Source organism: Oenanthe melanoleuca, chromosome 6 (genome assembly GCF_029582105.1).
Source record: "Oenanthe melanoleuca isolate GR-GAL-2019-014 chromosome 6, OMel1.0, whole genome shotgun sequence".
NCBI classification, from domain to species: Eukaryota; Metazoa; Chordata; class Aves; order Passeriformes; family Muscicapidae; genus Oenanthe; species Oenanthe melanoleuca.
This window is the reverse complement of record NC_079340.1, coordinates 12,552,040-12,573,524: the sequence shown is the minus strand read 5'-3', so window position 1 is coordinate 12,573,524 and position 21,485 is coordinate 12,552,040. Positions and strand designations below refer to the sequence as shown.

General features: G+C 37.6%; 1 protein-coding gene across 3 annotated transcripts in view; it reads right to left on the bottom strand.

Moving 5' to 3' along the window:
• The window catches only part of DLG5 (discs large MAGUK scaffold protein 5), a 94,220-nt gene that overhangs the window by 19,356 nt on the left and 53,379 nt on the right, over positions 1-21,485 (bottom strand). Inside the window, exons 6-18 of one of the 3 annotated variants that reach the window (XM_056494992.1) lie at positions 18,978-19,237; positions 17,569-17,881; positions 12,886-13,116; positions 11,675-11,859; positions 10,932-11,057; positions 10,338-10,470; positions 9,192-9,319; positions 8,349-8,524; positions 7,735-7,838; positions 7,031-7,123; positions 5,137-6,156; positions 2,014-2,152; positions 62-209 (exon numbers count right to left, since the gene is read on the bottom strand). In XM_056494992.1, coding sequence (XP_056350967.1) covers positions 62-209; positions 2,014-2,152; positions 5,137-6,156; positions 7,031-7,123; positions 7,735-7,838; positions 8,349-8,524; positions 9,192-9,319; positions 10,338-10,470; positions 10,932-11,057; positions 11,675-11,859; positions 12,886-13,116; positions 17,569-17,881; positions 18,978-19,237 — 3,056 coding nt within the window. The remainder of the gene's footprint in view (positions 1-61; positions 210-2,013; positions 2,153-5,136; positions 6,157-7,030; positions 7,124-7,734; positions 7,839-8,348; positions 8,525-9,191; positions 9,320-10,337; positions 10,471-10,931; positions 11,058-11,674; positions 11,860-12,885; positions 13,117-17,568; positions 17,882-18,977; positions 19,238-21,485) is intronic. The other 2 variants (XM_056494993.1, XM_056494994.1) reach the window with 2 other exon arrangements.

Sequence of the window (21,485 nt, the reverse complement as noted above, 5' to 3'; positions counted from 1 at the left end):
ACTAGAAGTAATTTTATCCTAATGAAAACAAAATTTTACAGAGATATAAATTTTAAAACACCTGGGATGCAGATGCTGATGACATATTTGGCTGGCAACTGATGGGCAATTGCTGGTGTGAACTCTATGGCTCCAGGCAGTATAGATTGGATTTCTCATGACAGCAGTCACTGCAGGGCATGGTGCTAAGCTTCTTGGTACTGTCCCTGCTTCAGATGAGAAAAGCATATTCTTATCAACATTGTTAGCATATAAAGTCCAGATTTAAAATATGTCCTAATATTTTTAATTATGTATTTTAAGATTTACATGTATGATAAATAAACATATTAGCATACAAATACATTATTAAGCATCATACGACACCTTTGATAATACATGTATGTTTAAAGTCTTGTTTATAATTCTGTAATGAATCAGTAATAAAGTGGATTATATTACCAAAAATGAAGCCATTCACTGCATATGATTTTAATATAAGCAAGTAGATAAAATATTTTCTATTTCCAAGTACAGAAATTTTTTAACCAGGAATGAAAATGCTGCATTTAGTCACCCAACCAGCATGCAAGATTTTATTTGGCACTTGAACTGACTGCAGCTATAATTATTCTGGTTCCTCTCTTTTGTTGCCTCACAGAGTCCCACTTCTAGCGTGACTTTAAATTCTAATATTTATTTCTGAAACTTATTACTCAAGTTGCTTTTGTAAGTATATTCATCTTTCAATACTAAACCAAAGTCTATCTTAAAATTTCCTCTTGAGTTGGTAGCATAGAACACAGTAGCAAAAACTTGTTCTCATTTGAAGACAGACTCATGTTGTCTAATACTGTTTAAAGTAGGTTTGACTTGACTCAGTTATAGTGCTAAAGTATCATACTAAGATAAAAGTTAACTACAAGGTTAGAAATAATACTTTTAATATTTTTTCTACTGCCATTAAGAGAGAAAGTGAGAAAAGAGTAAAAGAAATCAAAGAAGAGCAAAAGCTTCCTGGTGTGAGCTACTCTTGAGCATGTCTTGTCAACTGATTGGGGCACCTTTGCTTGAAACTGTCCATTGTTCCAGATACACAGACTATTACCTTTGTGCTCTCCAGTAAGAATACAATCTTCCATAACTTCTAGAACTTACAGGACTTTGGGGCTTTACAAGAAGAGAGGATAAACTCATAAAAATCAGTATCATCTGATCCAAAATTTAAGATTAATATACAACTGCTAAAACTTGAAATCTAAAACTAGACCCTAAAGACTGAGCAATCTATCTGACAATACATTTACCAAATGCTTCTTGACTATTTCAAGTTAACTAGCATGCTATATCCTAATTACCTCCTTAAGGACTCCATTTTTGCAGTGCCAATTCAAAACCTGCTAATGTGAACTTCAATACCAAAAACTGTTTGATCAAAAGAGACCAAAGGCTATTTGCTGTTCCACCTGATTATATTGATATATACTAAGCTTCTTGTAAGACCCCTCTTCAGTATCTTAATATCTCAAACACACTCACATTTAACCTTTCACTTAGATTAAGATCAGAGCCAGTTTGGGCACTCAATGTCAGATACCCCAAATGCTTCCAGCACGTGGAATTGAATATGTTTCACTTCCTGAACACCAGATTTTTTTCCCTGGAAGAATTTCAGAAATGAAGCAGCTAAAGCCTGGGATACCTCCATCTACTTTCAAGAACACTGAAAATCTTACTTTTCCTCCTAAAGGACAGGCTACACCTTGTTCTGCACTAATGTATTGAGAACTTCTCTGCACAGAAACTCATGAAACACAAATCCTTCAGCCAGAAGTTGCTCAGTTTTCTTAGTGATTCTTAAACAGGCTTCACTTCTTTACAGTCCAAAAGCTGAGCCCATCATGTTCAGACTACAACAGATCATAGAAATAGGTTTTGTGAGTCTTGTTTCTTCTGTACTTAACACGACTAATCCCCAATGTGGACAAGTGCCTTGGGGCATTCCTAAAAAGCAGTTTGGAGTTCTGTACTCACCTGCTGACATGCTGCCAGGGTATAAGGCAGCAGCCACAAAGCCATCACTGTGCCTAGCAGAACGTTTTGGGGAATATGGTGCCCATTCCTGAAGCTCTGGAGACAGATGCTCCTCACTAGCTGGAGCATATTTCTGCACCTACAGGAGCACAGAAGTTTGATTACAGGAAGTTGGGGATTCAAAAGAATAAAACAGCCAAACTGTGGAACAATAAGCAACATCAAACTTTCAAGTATCTGTTCCAGAATGTGCCACCACAGTGCTTCTTAGACATTTGTCTTTCAATTACGTCCCTCTATCCATTTTTCCTCCATCCTACTTTGTTACTTCTTTTTATTATTTTGTAATCTTCTTAGGGCAATATCTGCAATTTAACTGATACCTTTTGCATCAATGAAACTCAGCATATAGTTACATTTCTCCTTTAAAAGAATGCTTTCACAGGCTATTTCAGCTGCTATTGTTGTGTTTGCTATAGAAAATCTGGCTAAAAAGCCAGAAAGCATTTTCTTCTAAGCCTGCACTTCCAGATACATGTGGAATAACCTCTCTTCAACAAGCAATTCAGGTTTTAGAACCTCACAACTTCTGTTCTGTATAACAAGTGTACTGTTGAGTTAAGAACATATCAGAATAGCTCAGACAGTGATGAAGAAGAGTTACAAGTGCGGGCTCAGCACATGGTGTTCAAACATTTGAAATATATAACACAAGATATGCATGTAAAAAGTGAAAAGCTACTGTAAATGTACTTACAGTTTTTATGACAGAAGTATTGTAACTAAATTAAGAGTTACTGAGAGCACAAAGACTAATAGGCAGAGGTGCCTTCTTAGAAGCAGTATTTGATCATTTTCATGTCTGCAACAGTAATTGTTCCACCTACTATTCAGGAATTAAGCACACCTAAATTTATCAACTTATCAAAGTACACAAAATTAACTGTGTATATACACATCTAAATTAAATGACAACACCCAATATGGATTCAAATTAAACTACACTATATTTTGCTATTACAAATATTACTTCAGGAGTGACTGCATACAGACTGGGCACTACCATCACAACAGCCCGAGGTAGTTCCAACTGACAAGGGCAATTCCACCAGAAAAAAAAAAAATCAGAGTGACTATGCCCACATTTTGAGGCACAGCATCACTTTTTCTCTCCTGCCAACAACTTTAGAGCTACAAAGCCCTTCCTATTTTATGGGTGGAGACAGGAAAGAGAAGAAAAATAAAAAAGAATCATATAACCTACTTTTAATTTAATCCTAGAAACAAAAAATAACTAGGAAATGAAGTAACCTTAAAAAACCAAAAAAATCATCACTGTAATTCTATTCTATAATTTTCTTCTTTACCTCAAACCAACACCTACTTGCCACCTGTAACAGAGCTTGGGCAGCACATTGATGCAACCACAATATGTCCCCACATATCCCTTGGTCTCCTCAACAGTGAGTGCCAAAACCACCCACTCTGTTCCAGCTAACAAATCTCCTGGGCCTAAGTCCCCACCTACACATGTCCTTGTCACAGCTGGCAACTCTTTACTCACTCATTCCTCACTATACAAATATTACTACGATTATAACCAGGGTTGTCCATGTGCTCATGACAATGCACTACAACGAAGAACAGGACTATCAGTGCTAATGGAGCAACTTGACATTCTATGTAAAGCAAACACTCCCTATTCAAAGGTGTTCAATACCTTGATCTTATTCTGCTGTTACATACATGCTAAAATAGGACATGGGAATATGCCCTCTTTCACTTCCTGCTGTGCAGTTCTTGTGACCTTTCTCTAAGCCATACTGCTCTTCAGACCAAATCTGCTGATTACAGGTACAAAATTAAACTCTTATGTTTTTCTGTCATTTATTGTGCTAGCTTTGGCTGGGACAGAGTTAATGTTCTTCATAGTAGCTAGTATGGGCTGTGTTTTTTTTTAATTGTGCTGGACGCACTGCTGGTAATAACAGATATGGTTTCATTTTTTGGTGAGCACTGCTTACATAGAGGCTTAAACCTCTTCATAAGTATTTTTCCCTAAAAATGTTTGGGAATGCATAAGGAATGGAAGTAGACGAAACAAAATGAAAGCAGACCAAAAGAAAAAAGGCATAAAACATTGCCAGTTGCTCCCTTACACCAGTATTTTTGCAGGATATGGCTCTAACCCTGCACTACTTCCAACTCAGCTCTGCCATCTGTATTGCTTCTAAAACACTGTGAAAAGGGTGGGATTACCCAGGTATCAACAAGTAAGGGGAAAGAATATTAAATTTTAAGTCATTATGATTCAATTACATTAAAAAAAACCACTTCTATAAACTTTGGCTTCCAGTTAAAAAAAAAAAGTAAAATCTCTATCTGCCAGATGAGCAAATCTGAGGCAGTGGACCTGAAATAACATTATTGATTATGTCACTTTATATAATGCATTCATCTAAATAGGTCTTTCCCAGAGCACAAAAATTTTTTCTTCCATCCACTCTGTCAAGACATGACCACTATCTTCTCAGTATGGTGTTCATTCTAACAAATTATATGCTGATTTTGAATTTGCATCATATTCTAATAAACAGGTCACCTTTATAGTGTAATGGGCCTAACACCCTTTGGATTTCAGATAAGATGTACAGAATTATTTTGACACATCTAAAGACTTACAAAAAACCAACTCTATGGGTGGTATACCTTCTTCCATTAAATTGCACAGTGATCTGGACAACCAATCTGACTTTTGTAAAACTTCAGAGACCCTATTTTCAGTTCTTCTAAAGCTGATGCCTTGTGTTTTTATCTATGTCTTTTCAGGCTGCCAAAAACACAGAAAAGCCCAGATGTTGCAACAAGCAGCAGGTATGGCAGCTAAGCAGAACACTAGGTTTCTGCTTGGTGGCCACCACTGCCTATTAAATGCTGGAACTCTACATACTGGTTTGTATTTTGTGATACTGCCAAATGCTAATTGAGCCTGAGTTCAGAGGACCTGAATTCTGAGGATGGGCTATGCTTCTCCTCCTCTGGTACATAACTGGGCACCCAAAACCACACTGCAAATACACTTCAAGGTTTCTAGTTTTGTGCTTCAGTATACCAAGCTTCTACCTGAAGAGCAGGATTAGGAATGGGCACAGGGGTCATTTTATGCCTCAGAGCAGGAGCTGATTTTGGCCGCGGTCTTTTAATCTCTGGCTCTTCAACTCTTTGAAAGCCAATGTCATCTTCACAGGACTTCCTTGAGGAGAGGTGAGTGCAGTCCATTCCCTCCTCCCGATAGTAATGCCCAGCATTCCTGCTGCGCCCCTTCAGAGTAGCAGAGTCCTGTTTAAGTGCCAAGGAAACTGGAGCCTGGGCAGTGGCTGGGCTGGTGGGAGGTGACCCTGTTGTTACCGTAGACTCTGATGCAGAGCTTGCCTGTTGTTTATGTTTAAATTTGATGGAGTCACTTCTCTTAGGAGGAGTTGGAGGAGTTGAAGCCACTTCAGCTTTTGATGGCTGAGGTGAATGGCCTGTCACCTGATTAGGGGAAAGGTAGTCCAGTTTGGGAGGAGTTGGTGGCCTTTTGAAAGTATCAGGGTCAAAGATAGATTTCCTTTGTTTTGGCTTTTTATACACAGAGAACTTTTCTGTTTCTGTTGCTGAGATATTAACCATGACTTTTGGCCAGGTACCACCACTATGCTTAGCTCCATGTCCTTTGTCAAACGCTGTCTCAACCATCATACAGTCAGCTCCTGTAGGTTCATAAGGCAGCCTCCTGTTGTCCAAGTCAACAGCTCCATAGCCTTGGTCCCCATATGTCTCTGGGCTGAAGGAGCTGAGGCTGTGCTCTGAATTACTATGGCAGCTGTGCACTGTGTTCCTACGAGAGTCTACTCGTAATGTGTTACTTGGGAAAGGCTTGTGATCACAAAATGAAGTGCTGCCCTGATCCCCCTGGTCCTTCTTGCCATCCATGATGTCTGGATTGAAAATGTCAGTCTGGGTTGAGCTGTTGAGTTTCAGATTTCTTTTATTTTGTGCTTGTATCTCTGATGCATGAACTCTACAGTTTGACATTTTTTCTGAATCCTTCAAATTTTCAAATATATTTTGACCACTCCAAGATGAACTCTGAGGAAAGACCTAAAATAAAAACCACATATGATCACCTTATTATTGTGGCTGATTTCTGTTTAGTATAAGCCATATCCTAGCCTGCTTGATTTATCTATATCTGAATAATAATAAACTTAACAATATCTTAAAATTCAAAGCACAGAACATCAATTGAAATGAAGCTAGAAAAATTTTTGTAACATTTTCAGAACAATTCCCAAGGAGCAACTCCACATGGTGGCAGAAAGTATTCAACTGCAAGTGAAGGGGCCTGCATTCTACTTCTGCCTCTGGTAAGTGATGCCAGTAAGATAACTTTAATTGTCCATTTCCCCTCATACATTTTGTCTTCTTACTCTCTTAAAACCTAAAGCTCCCTAGATATGAAATTATGACTCAAAATCCATGTGACAGGCCCAGAATAACGGGATTCTAAACTCAAGAAACAAAACAGAATAATTATTTTAGAGAAATAAGCCTGAAAATCAAAGCCTTGTACTTAATCTCCATGATAGCAAGAGTTCAGTTTTCTACACAACTCCCTCCTGACTAAAAGCAACTTCCTTTAGACAGCAAGCAGTTTATCTTTCACGTACAAAAGTGCTGCACGCTGAAGGAAAACCCAAGAAGCAGCAAGCAACTGTGGCAGCACTCATTTCATGTGACCAGCAAACAAATGGGAAAGAAGACAGTAAGTTAGTCTCATTTCCAACTAGATGGCACAAGAGCCTTATTTTGGAAACAACTGCTGAGGAAGCGTACCACCAGAGGAATGCATCCAGACAACTGTCTTTTTCCCATTTTGATATACTCATTTTTTTCCATATACTCTTCCTTGAACAACTAGAATAATTCTACACAAGTTCAAGAGAATTCTGCAAATTCAGCTTCTGCTACTCACCTTCATGAGTGACAGAGTAAGGGAATCCCTACAGTTTCGTAGCAGAGCTTCACACTCAGTAAGTGACTTGTTATCTAGTGCAATGCCATTGATCTGCAGACAAAGAAACCACAACAGACATCAAAGCTAATAGGCAGAGAGGAGTTAAGGTAGAGTATCTCTGAGACAGGGAAAACACCAATCTACACATGTATGTGTGACTGAAGTTTGGTTGATATTTGTGCATTTTCAAGAGTGGAGAATGGACAACTCCTGAGTCTAAGCTGCTATTCCTGCAGGGACACAGGCTATCACCCCAGGTCACTACACCCTCTGTGCAGCTGTGCCAACAGGAACCACCTCCTTTTTCACAGTGCACAAACAACACCCACCCTGGAAGGCTGCAAATGCACTCCAGGATAGACTCCCTCCCAGAACAGATATATATACATAAGCCAAGTCTGAAGAATAATCTAATGCTTCTGACAAAGTATTTTCTGAGAAAATACTCATATGAACTCACGAAATAAGCTGCACATTACATTAATCACTCAGCACACAAAACCATTAATTTAGAATAAATATTCAGTGAATTTACAAAAAGGACTTAATACTGCAAAAGTAAAGAATTAATTGGAATGTTTGGCATCCTGAAGAGTGGCATCAATGATAATGCTTCAAAATAAACAAAAATTTTAAAAGGCAAATGCATTTTTAAGACTTACAGCAATGATTCTATCTCCCACAGCAAGGGAACCCTCTTTGGCAGCTGGGCTTCCGGGCACAACAGCAGCAACAAATACTCCATTTTCTAGACTGACCCCACTATCTGAAATACATAAAAAAGAATTTTATTCTGCAATTTGAATATATTGCTCAAATGGCATGTCTGACCTGCCTGCATAAGAAAGAAATAGACTACCAATCCAGCTGAATTTAAATTTCTGTAATCCCTTACAAGGAAATAACAAAAAAAAAGATTTTGAATATCCCAAAATTTAATATAATCACACAAAAAGGGGGTAACTGAGTTTAACAGACTTGTTTACACTCCCACAAACATTCCAAACAGGCAGCTAACTAAAGACAAGTATTTTAAAAAAGAATCAACTAAAACCCACCCAAGGACAAAAACAAAACCTGTACTTACAAGATGAAGCTATTGTCAATAACAGTATTCTTGGTTTGCTTAATAAAAATTAATGTAAACTTTTCTCTAGGAGGCCATTAATATATAAACGCGATTTAAGCAAAGGCTCAGAGAACAAGTACCTTTATATCAAGCCTTATTTGGCTGAACAAACATGTGCCATTTACATCCATCCTTTATAGTCATTACCTTTATGTCCAGAAACATTGATGTGAAGAGGTGTTATCACTCGCCCACCTAAAGACTTTCTTCTTCGAACCACCATATTAATAACACCTCCTCCATTTAGAACAGCTTTTATAACTTGCTTTTTATCCTTATTGGTAAGATCCACATCATTTATCTTCAGCAGCCAATCATTCACTCTGGTAGATATACAGAATTAGGTAGGTCAGTTACAAGCACACTTTGCTGGACACAGCACATGAAAAAGGTTCCAGGAAAAGGCATGCAACAGAGCTGATCTCAATAAACTCATCCTTCATTATCTGGAGTTATCCATTCCTGAAAAAGCATTAAATAGCAGCTAAATGAAAACCAGGCCTGCTAGTCTGCACTTCATATGGAAAAGTATATCTCATATCACTAATGACTACTTCTTGTTTAAAAGCAATGCTTTTAGAGAAGAGTTACTAAAAAGTTTCTATCAACACCAAGAATAACAGATGGTTCCAAATGACCCCTCGCTCTACTCTCCTTTTCTCTTGCCCTCCTCAATTTAAATTTCCCAAAATTTAAATAAATAGATGAAGGTTTGAGGAGATGATAATAACAGAGTAAAAAGGGCACAGCGCAACATAAGAACATTTCAAATTGTTTTGAGTTTTAAGTGCTGAGTCAAGCAGTGTTTCATTTCTGTAATGCTTCTAAGCGTTGGCCTTCTCAGTGTGATTTCCCAACGAACATTAATAATATAAAGAAAAAAGAGCTTAAAAAAAATATGAAAACCAAGAAGACAATTAGCAATATGCTCATATTTAAGGTTTATTGTGATCAAAAAACCAACAGGTGTTTTCCAAAGTCAGGCCCTACCTTAACCGACCATCAGCAATACTTCCTTTGTCTACTTTGGTAACGAAGATCCCGCAGTCTCCAGGGAGGTACGGCTCGTTCACTCCTTCTGCCACATCAAAACCAAGTGCTTTCAAGTCCATGTCATCCTAGAAAATATTAATGACAAGTGATTCCACTGCACTGGCAAACAGAGTCTGTTACCAAGAGGCATTACTGCATGTTTGCACTATGTATTTATATTCACAGGGTTCCTGTATCAGGTAAGTGTTTATTTTTTGGTACGTAAGTATATAACCTCCCATTTCCATTAGAATGATCCTTCCCTCTCAGATTAAGGCTTAAATAATACAACTGGGGAACTTCACCAAAGAAAAGAACAGAAAAGCAGCTGAGCATGTGAAAAAGCCCATTCAGACCCATACAACCTGTTTTAAGGTACAATGTTGGTCGTGTAATCACAGAAGAAGGACATGTTTCCCAAGAATGGGGGAAAGAACAATTGTCAAGGTAAGGAAACAGCACTGTGTCTTGGTAGTGAAGTCAGGCAGATTTCTACTGTGCTATGACTGGAGACCAGAAGTAAACAGGAAAAACGGCTCTAACATTATGGGGGACCATTTCTAAATACAGATTCAGAGGTAGAATTCTACAAAGTCTACAAAGTACTTTTAATACTTTAAAATTTCTATCCAGAAGATCTGAGCAACAGTAGGAGAAATAGCTTAGTGTGAAACATTAACTCTTTTATGCATAGATTTTAAGTGTTATTGCCAGTAAAAGATTGGCCTCTAATACACTGTTTCCTTCACATCTTAAGTTCTGGCTGCCTTAGCACTGCTATGTCTGCAGTGAACCACAAACTTAAGACCACTATACTACATGGGCCTGGGTACTCTTCAACATTAAATGTGGGAACGATTTTTATTCATAATACAGATGAAGAAAATTACAAAGCTTGTATATAACAGCTTGGTTTTATCAACTACTTTCATGTAGCTGTAACTGCACTTACTGCCGTCATGTGCACCTAAACAGTTCCTTGCAAAACAATAAAGAACTAAAAAGCCCAAAATCATATTTTTAATCTTACCTAGTATTTAAAAGATTATAATTGGTTCAGAGCTATCCAATACACAAGACAATGCAATGTATGATTTTACTTACTCTGTCTTTTTCAAATTCTACCACTTCTGTTTCCCATTCCAGAGAATCTGTATCTATGGCTGAGTCATGGGAACTATGGGCCATCAACTGACGAAATCTGGCCTCCTTTTCCAATTGATTTTCCATCTTTTCCCTAGGCAAACAAAATTATTACTTGCAGAAACAGACATGATAATTTTAAATAAACTGAAAAATAATGTTGCAATCATGATAGATATTATACTTGGTTTTCTAAATCATAAATCCAAGCTGTATCAAAAATTTCCTTTAGCTTCTGTCTTTCCAATATTCTTGGTCTGCTATCAAATTTACAAAAAATTTACATTTTTATATATTGTCTTAATATAGTCTTACATTTTTTGCAATATTTTTACATGACTAAATGTACAACTAGGTCTCTCATATCTTCCAAAATGCATTTAATTTACCCTCAGATGAGCTCCATCAGTATGCAGGGCATGATAAATACCAATGGCAAAACCTCTCCCATAAACCAGTGAGTATGAGAGGAACTAAGCTGCAGTTTATAACTAAATAACAAAACAAAGTTTTCACCACAAACTTTCAAGCAGTTTGGTCATCTCTCTGACATACTTCAGTTCCTTCAGTTCACGAACTGCATCATTTTTCTGCTTTCTCATGTCATCCAGATTGCGAAGAGCTTCAGCCAAGTCACTCACAGCTCGGTCTCTCTCCCTCCTTAAGTTGTCACACAAAGTTCTTCAAAAGAAAAAGATTGCAATCTAGTTACTTAAAACCCTATTAAAGTAAACTGGTTTTACCACATTGTATAGTTAATGCAAAATTTCAAAGAGAGGTTTCAAAAGTTTTCTATCTGCAAAATAAAAAAGTATAAGGAAGAAAAAAATTACATTTGCTAGGTCTTAATTCTTTATCCTTCATCCTTTTCAGAACCTTATTTCTACTTATCTACTTTAAACTAGTAAATATAAATATTTAAGTATTTTTCTTAGTTTCTTAGATATATTTAGCAGCAAATATGTTGGATATTTTTTGTGCATGTCCCCATAAGTAAACAATTATGTGCAGGACTAGAGCTACGGCAGGATTATTAGCATAGCATGCCTAAAAGATTGCACGACTGGCTGTTCCCACACAGCAGTGCTGTTAGACTCAAGGGTATTTACTAGAGACATTTTAGTTATGAAAGCACAGAAAACAACAAAGATCTTGTAAGGTGCCCTCAACATTTTTTAAAAAAAACACCATGTGACAGCTAAGGCAGAGGAAGTGCTGGCAAAACCCAGCCTAGAACTGCACCAGCTGCACACCAGGTGTTACAGAGATCACTCAGGTATCATCTAGCAGGTGTTTACCGTATGCTTTCCCTTTCTGCAACAATCTTATCCCGCTCTTGAAAGGCCCAATCCCTCCTACACTTGGCTACTTCTGCTTCCTGGACAGCTTCCTTTAGTTCTTGTGACATAGCCTCATATTGCTTCCGAAGCATTTCAATTTCTTTGTTTGCTCTTTCTATGTCTAGGGTAGCAGAATCTTGTATCTAGGAATTAAGAAACACAGGTAAGTATTTTAGGCACAATTTTTAGGTACATATGCACAAACAGCTTTTACTATTGCGTGATGTATTCAATTCTAATGATTTCATGAATAATACTCATTTATTTTAGCAGCAAATTTGGGGGGAGGGTGGGAGGAAAGAGAAAACCTGCTGTAATGCATTTCATCCAGGAGAACACAAATTTGTACAACTGCAGAATCACTACTTCAAAATAACATCAGTAAATATTTCATATTTCAGAGGTGACATTCTGTGCTTCAATCTTGTTCTGCTTAGCAGACAGAAAAAACCTGCAAGTATACTCAGAAATCAGATACACTACTATATGCAACTGCATACAGTATATAGAGTATATATATACACTATATCTAGAAAACACGTATTTCCTACATTAATACCCATTTTTTACCCTGAGACAACAATCCCAAAACTTGGGATTCATACAGGTCTTTCAATTCCAAAGCAATGAAACTGAAGAGCAATGGAATTGAAAGAAAGTTTTCATTTAATGCTTCTTGTTTTAGATAAGAATTACTTTATTCTTAAGTTAGCTTGTCCCTCCAAAATTCCCTATTTTGAACAAGAGAGATGGTGACAACAGTAAGACAAATACACAAAGAAAACTCCAAGCTTGCAGCACAACAACACAAGCCAAATACAACAGTACAGCCCACCAGAAGCTGTGGGCTTGCAAACAATTGCGTGTGGTTAATTTCAAGAATACAAACGAAACTAATGAATCCAGATTTACTGACTTACAATTTGGTTAAAATGTAAATCTTTTCTAGTTATATTTACAAACAGAATCTTAATATGAAGCACAACTGTGTTTCTTCCAAACAAGAATTTCTGTCAGTATGTCTGAAGAACATACATGCACGTGTTTGTATTTTAGAGCGACTTGAAAAAAAGAGGGAAGACTCCCAATGTGCCCAAACCTTTCATCTCTTGCAAGTTACTGACTTAACTAAGCTAAGAAAGAAAGGCATCGGTAAAGACTTGCAATACCTGACGAGCTTGATAATATTCCCTTAGCAGATGGTCTCTCTGGATGATGGCTTCTGTTCTCTCCTTCCTGGCAACATCCCTCTCTTCCTTCACAGTCTCTATATCCTTGCAAGCTTGATCAAGTTCCTTCTGGGCCTCAGCTTTGTCCTTCACTTCATGACAGTATTTTTCCAGTAACTCATTCCTCTCACAAATTGCTCGATCTCTTTCCACTAGAGCAGAGTTTAGTTCCTAAAACAAGATCCATTGTTTGCAGTCAGTTAAGTTCAGAAGGAAATAGTTCATCTTTCAAATTGAATACATGTCATGACACCTTAAAAGCCTAGAGAGTTCACCACTAATATTCTGAAAAAGAGGCAGATCACATTACACACAAGTAACTACTAGCAAAGAATATTAAATATGGTATTAAAAAATAGCACACCATGACATGACCACAGTTCTTTGTCCAAAGTAAGATTGATTCTGGGAGCACTGATAGCTTTGAGGAACCTAAATGAGAAAAGATTATTAACCAAACAAACTTTGTGTTTTTTTAAAAAAAATGTTGTTAAATGTGGCAAAGGGAAAGAATATATTGCAAACATTTTTTAAAAACTGCTTCAATTTTACAATGTAGACAACCCAGCTACATAAGCATCTTTCAGTTTCTCCATATGTATTAAAGGAACATTGAAGTTACATGCCATTAAGATACCCATGTGCTACAGAACGTTGAAGATAAAACTACAGTATTCTATCAAGCAGAATGACAATACATCTGTCCTGGTTTAGGGCAAATTTAGGAGGAAACCTTGGAATGGGGGCCCTCTAGGGAACAGATTCAAGCAGTCCCTCCCCCAGCTGGTTCGGGGAAAAAATACTTCCTCAGAGAAAAGTGGGGAAAAAACCTGTTTATTTAACAGACAAAGCACTTCCCAGCACAAAAATGACCAATACCAAGCAGCAAAACCTCTTGCTGCTCTGAAGAGATGACAAGTTCAGCAGAAAATCCCTTCTGTGGGCTCTGTGAGCCTGGCTCACTCAGCTTGTTCTCGGTCCCTCTGGCCTGGGAAATGCCAGGCCAGGACTGGTGGCCACAGGTGGGAGCTCCCAGTGCTCCTCTGGGTTTTCAGTCCACAGCAGGTTCAAACAATTCCAAGAAAAAGGAAAAAAAAAAAAAATCACAAAACAAAGCAAGTTAAAAAGCCAAAACAGCGCTCTCTGTCCCGCTGTCCACTGCAGACAACCAGTCTGTGTGAAAAGTGCGGGGGAGCAAGTGCTGTCTCTGATAAACTCTGAACTTCTCTCCCCTTTTCACTCCTGAAACCAGTCTTAAAGTTGCAGTACTCAATATTCAACACCAACAGAACAGAACAGATGATTTGGGGATACAAGCATCATAAAGTCACCCCAAGATAACATCTTAAGTGTGGGATTCAACTGCATCATAATAAAAAGGTACAGCAAATACCGAAGTGTCCTAATCTGCCCTTCCAGAATTATTTAAATTAGGCTTCCCATTAGAAGAATGGGTCATTGAAACAATACAATTTCATGCCACTACATTTTCAGATGGCTCAGGCCTCTAGAAGCATTCAGTCAATATCTACAAAAAAGTCCTCCAAAACAGATGCACTCCTAGCTGGAAACTATGTTTTAATTGCTAAAGCTCACCAGAGACAGCTGACACCTCAAAAGCAAAAGAAAGAAAGGTCTGAAGTGCTTAAGGATAGAAAGACACCATGTCATAAACTGATCTTCATTCTATTTATCTCTACAGTTTGCAAAGAATAAAACTGAATATTTAAAGCCTGGATGACAATTGCACTTTGCTGTACTAACAGAATTGTTTTTGAGATGTGCATCTAATTAAGGCTATTCAGACTATTAACAATAATATTAAGAGTGCCATTTCTTCTGTAGAGTAGCAGAGGAGCACTGAATTAATGACTCACCCTCTAAGTGAATCTCAATTACCATAACACCCAAGTGCTTTCAACACCAGTAAGTCCTTCCTTGCTCAGTAACTCTGAAGAGCAAAAAATCTCTGAATTGTCTGTTGGTGTAGACAAGTTTTAGTACTGAAAAGAGCATTTTGCACAGTTAAACTACAGTTTGTATAAAATATGCATTCAACTGTGTGTATAAAACTTGCACAAAAATATTAAGTCTTTTCCCACAAGCAGCTGAGATGAAAGTCACCAAAGCAGAGGGAAAGTTCTCAGCAAGACCTTCACTAAATAAGAATCTACAGTCCTTTAAAGTGATTGGAAAAAATGCACACTATCACAATTTAATCCAGCATGCTCAGTATAAACTATCTGAATAGGAGCAGCCATTGCCTCCAGTGGTAAAATTTCACCTCTTTTTCCTATGAGATTTGCACAAACTTACAACTCTACAGCACAGGGGAATGTGCCATTTGGCACTGACTAGAACAGCTTCTGTTTGAAAACAGTAGAGCAGGTTGAGTTGAATGATTCTGAATTTGTGAATTACTTTTATGTTTTAAGGAAGTTCTCACATCTGAGTATAACATAAGGACGAAATATAACAGATCTGTTAAACTGAGGGGAAAACCGACTATCACTGAGATGAAACATAACATGATGAAACATAAGTATTTTCCAGAGTGAAAGATTATGGCAAACAAAAAAAACACCATAAGAAAAGGAGAGAGGGGAATCTCTAACATCCAATCCCTTTGAGTGGGTGAGTTCATGAGAATTTAATCCAAAATTGTCCATTAGTACAACAATAATGAGATTTCCTCTATCATTTATAAATATCAGAAAATTAGTACATTTTAGATGTCTATTGAACCAATAAGTTTGGGTATGTTGACTAATAAAAGCTTACATGTCTCACTTGGAAATTAACTGTCTGACCTCATCAGTAGTTGCTCAGATATAATGCTTTGAAAAAAATCAACTTCTTCATTTCAGTTGCTTTACAACTTCTCCAGGACACCAAAGGTATACTACCAAAGCAGGGAAAAAACTACATTTAAAATTACCTAAATGGCTTCAGAGCTGTTTAAAACAATCAAACGAGCACTACATAATAAGGCACTTAAAGGTGCCATATACCACAAGAAAAGTGAAAAACACTATGTTGCTTTTCTAGAGAGCACCAGAAAAACTATGCACTGGGAGGATAATCCCACTTCCAGGGGACATATTTCAGGATACAGTTTCAAGTGAAATGATACACTGATTGATAGATTTTTTTAATGTTTCAAACATTTTCCTTACCAGATTTACAAAGTCTCTTCTGCATTGAACATGGCTGCAGCAAGCAGCCAGTACTATGTGACATAAAAAAATACCTATTTGCAAGCAGAAAAGTCATAGCTACAGGAAAGAAAAATGGGAACAAAAAGACAACTCAAGTATGGCTATTTTACACCTTTTAGAACATTACAGCAGCAGTTATTTCTGCTTTCTGAAGGGCCAGGTCTGGGAATGAAGAAAAGCACGTCTCTGCCCTGCCAGCACCATTCCCCAGTCTTAGGCTCTTGCTGATTCCTGTTCAAACATCTCTTTAAGTCAATACCTATGTATTTAAAATTTTAATTCTCTGCCCCTTAAGGCACTGGGGCAAATTACTCATAGTGTCACAATGACAGATATAACAAGAATGACTAATTGTGGCTATTTCCGTGAGTATTCCTGCCCTGATCCCACTGAAATCAACAGACATTTCGATTGGCTTACATGCTTTGATGAAAGTAGAAGAGGTATGAAACATATTGAAACCTCCCTCACTGTAGAACTGAATTACTGAGCTGACAAATATGCAGGGCTGGACAATATGACTTCTTAAAAACAGAATTTAGTCATACTTAGAAGCTCTGATGCCATGTGTTACAGTACATGTTCCTCCAAAAATGGTGTTATTTACTTAAAGCTCCACCCTTCATTTTTTGTAAGAATATTTTGTTCAGAGGTAATGCTGTGAAAATAATAAAATGAGATTTGTAGGCAATGTAATACATTTGCTTGTATCTATTTCATGCTGAATTAATAGTCAAGTGAATGCATGTCAGCAGAAATGAAACTGAGCAGCAAACTGTGTTCTGCCAATCATAACAGCTTCTTTCTGACATGGCTGTGATATAAGCATTTCAAGAACATGTTGCTGAATAATAGGAAATTCTGGTTTCACACACTTTAAAGCATGCCTGAATTCTAAAGAAAAAGTCTTCAAAATATCCTCTTTAACTTACAGGCAGTAAAAGGGCAAATGAGTAAGAACATGCATGTCAGCACAGGCTTTGTATAAGTATTTGAGATTACTTGATCATGTACTGTCTTAAGCCACTGCAGATAGTACACCACTATAGAGGTATACTGCATATAACCACTGTAGAGGTTAAAAGTTTAAAAAAATGAATATTTAGAGCTATATTATTTATAGAGAGAATTACTTAAGAAGATATAAAAGACTTAAAAAACTATAAAAGACAGAAAAGGAAAGGATTTATAATATGCAGGACAGAATTGAGACAAGTGTATAGCAATAGGCACTCTTTTCAAACATGGAAATTGACAGTAAAAAGGACTGGCATAGGAAAACATCAGAACACAATTTCCTCTTCACAGTGGATTAGTATTTTCCATTAATCAGTCACACATTCCCGATTCCAGCATCAACAACATATACTCATTTCCCTTCCCCACTAAAACAACAGCTCAATACCTGTCTTAAAGCTTCCATCTCTTCACTGGCCACTCGCTTCTCAGAAGAAGTGTTCTTCAGCTTGGACTCTGCAAGCTCCAGCTCTGTTTGGAGCTTATCCACCTCTTTGATTACTTGATCTCTCTCACTCATTATGAGGCGGTACTCATTGAAAACCGAATCCCTTTCTTCCTTGTACTTCTCTGCATCCTTGGCTGCTTTCAGCTGCATTGTTTTGAACCTTGTCACCTCTGACTGTAATCGCTCCATCTCTCTCTGCAGCTCTTTGTTTTGTGCTGTGGCGTTGCTTAGTTCCTGCTGTACTGATTCAAACCTAAAAACAAGCGGAAACACGTGTAAGACACTTGTTACTCATTTTCATACACTAACAATTTGGCTGGGTAACCAAATGTATCCATTGGTAAAACATAACCACAGAAGACTTGTTAGAAAACGTATTTTCTGTGCTGCAAATAATCACTGCTTCAGGAATGTTAGTGAACCTTAAGGGATATTACAGACCCTCTTTAACCATAACAACTATAAGGAACCATTTACGAACATTAGAAAACCATTTTTGGCTTTGGTCTGTGGGAGTTGTGTATCACCCCTAACAGTCAATGAAAACATTCTTAGCACACCCATGGATGCCCTCTGCAGTCCTTGTGTGTGCTGATGTCCTTCCTACTGCATATAGTTAACTGTGTAGGCTTGGTACCAACGAGCAGAGAGGGGGTAAGTGTGCTGTGAGTGTCTGTGCCCTTCCACTTTAACATGTGCAGCACTCACAGCAGCACCTTCTCAGTGAAGCAAGACTCCCAAATACCTGCAGCAGCCAGAGAACTCTGCCACCAGCCCAAAGCCCTGCCTCACAGTTCCCCACAGCCTGCAATTCTGATACCATGAAAAGTTAACTTAGGCTAGAGATGATCTCCATTTGTAAAACATCTTTAGAAATTATATTCCCTTACTGATTTGTTTTTAGTATTTAAATAAGGAGATAGATACACAGGCTCACCATGAGTTAAAGAATTTGTTTGGAACAAAGTCTGAGGTTTAAAAAAAATTCTGGTTGCATTTGACTCTTGTATTTACAGCTAAAAATAAACATAGGTTGAAAAGCAGAGTATCCCTTTCTCACACAAGCTAAACAATGGTTAGAATTCCGCATGCAGTTCCGAAACTGTAAATGGGAAACCCTTTTCTAAAGAAAATGCACCATTTCTTCAAATTAGTGTCCCCACCACACATTCTAGAATCTTCCAGAAAATTTTATATAAATTCACATCCTTACTCATAACAGCAAAATTACATAACACTAGAGAAAAATTCTACAAAAAATATTAGAAAGGTATTTGTGGTTCTAGCACAATGGAAATAAGATGCTACATTAGAATTGGCAAATCAAAGGTATCGAAATTGGGTTATACCTCCTAAGAGAGGATGAATACTGCTGCTGGAAATGAATTGCTGTGTCCCTTTGCTTCATTAGCATGTCAATCTGTTTCTGGAGACGTCTGTTCTCCTCCTCAGCCTGCTCCAGGCGGCTCAGGTCTGTGTTGTGACTCGCGATCTTCTCGTTGTACCGTTTCCTCAGGGCGTCGTAGTCCTTCTTCACACCCTCCAGCTTGTCCATTGCCGTGTCGTAAAGCTTATTCAGGATCTCTGATGATCCATTCTGCTTCATGACCTTAAAAAATGCCAGAAACTCTATCAATAACCTCTACTGTTAATCAGTTCAAGAAATTTGATTTAAGATATATATATAAGAAACAAAATTAGGACAAAAATATATGAACCAATTTTAGTAATCATTCTTTTTAATGAACTAAGGAAAGACTGATCCTCTATTAAGCATTATTTCATCTGCTTTCTGTTGAGTTAAAAGTCCACTTTATCACAAGGGCACAAGTGTGTGAAAATCTCTCTCTAATGGCAATTGTTATGAACACCTATTAAACCCATGTTGTTTTTGAAGTACTTGTAGTTTTAATAAGAGGTAATCACTACTTGATGACCGAGATGATAGTGGTAATTTAGGAGATGCCCACGAGGTGGCATTCATGATAGATTGCCTGTATCCTCTGAATGAATTAAATAATTAAAAATGTTATGAGAATAAAACCTACCCAAAATATGTTATACACTCAGGCATATTATTTTAATATTCATACAATATTTCATCTGAGAACTTCCCACAGAGGTTTGCATTTCAGAAAGTATACATAAGAGATGAGCAGGAAGAGAAAAATCCATTTAAACATGAAAAAAGCCTGACCTGAATCTTAGTTTCAAATTTACATCAATGTAACAATCTTGCTGTAAATTGAAACACTGATGATACATTACCAGCAACAACACAAGAAAGCCCTAATGAGTGTCAGCCATTCTAGCCCTTGTTCATTCTCAAAAAAAAAGAAAAATATGCCTAAAATAAAGCCTCTAAAGCCTTTTTTTTTTTTTTTTTTTTTTTTTTAAATTCTATGCTCCTTTTTTTCTGGTTTTGTCTTTTAAATTGAAATCTGGCTCTGATGGAGCAGCAGGAAGAGAGAGAGGTGCAAGGAATTTTATGACACTAACATTAGTCTACAGAGGTATGTCCCTAACTATCTGAAAATAAAAAGTATTAAAGAACTAGAAGAAAACAGAAGAAAACATGAGCTCCATAACAATTTGAAACCCAACATGCAGCAGCCATCCTGCACAAATTGGCTCCTTATTTTTGTGTCTTATATTCAAGTAAGGACCAGTCCCTTAACATGGAGGAACCTGAATGCCTGCAGACCAGAAGGGAAGGGGAGAGCAAGAGGCTGCCCACTCTTCATTGCCACTCAAGAAAACCATTTTCCTGTGGACTACTTCCCACATGAGTTTAAGAACAGGTTTGAGAACAAATTATTTAGGAATTCAAACAGAAACAGACCACTCCTTGCTGTCTAAAGAATATATGGAATGTATTTATATTGAAAGTACACAAAATAATTAAGGAAAAGAAGGACTAATACACAAGAAAATTGGATGGAATTCAGCATTCTAACACAGATTTGCCAGAGGAAGATGGACACACCAGTGCATTCAAAATCCCAATGAAAGAAAGTAAATAGTCCCAGCTGGCCCAAGGAACACAGCCATGGCAACATGAAACTCTGTATGTGAGCAGCAGAAACTTAAGCTGGTCAGCTGCTACACAGCAAATCCATGACAATCCCACACAAAGGGTAATTTGATCAAAAGCTTTTGCTCTCTGAGGCCACCAAGATGTATTTTGTTATGGCCTGACAACGGAACACCACGTCAGAGGGATCAGCACAGAGTTAGACTAATTCATACGAGAAATTACAGGGACAAGATAAGACTTTTGGCACCCCTTCAAGACACCATGAATCATTCTGACAAGCTGAGAAATGGAGTTACACAATTTTCCCACTAAGAGTCACATACATCATTTTCTTTAAAAGTTTAATCATGATGTTGACATGAGACTAGATTTCTTTAAATCAATCCTAACAACAATACTTGAGCCTCCTTCTATGCTTCTAGATAATGCCAAGCTTCAGGACAGAACGGCAAAATGGAATAGCCTTCTCTCAGAGGTTTTGCATCCCTGCTTTGCAGACTGGGAAACTGAAGCACAGACCAATTAAGCTATTTGCCCAGGCTGACACAGCAAACCATTTCTGCTATCTTCTGAACCAAGCCACTAAACAGTTTCACAGCAGAATTTGCAAGATAGTGCTAGAAAAATGGATAAAAAGGAAGAACAAATCTTCACTCTTCTTTGCACTACCTTCAAGTACCTCCTAAAGTACCATTCAGCATATCCAGCTTGCTTTGACCTTTGCCCTTCCTACCCTAGCAAATAATTATTTTGGCTTGCGTAGATTTTGCTTCTGAAGCTCAATGTTTGACTTGCAAGTTTGCCCTGTGAATCAGCCTAC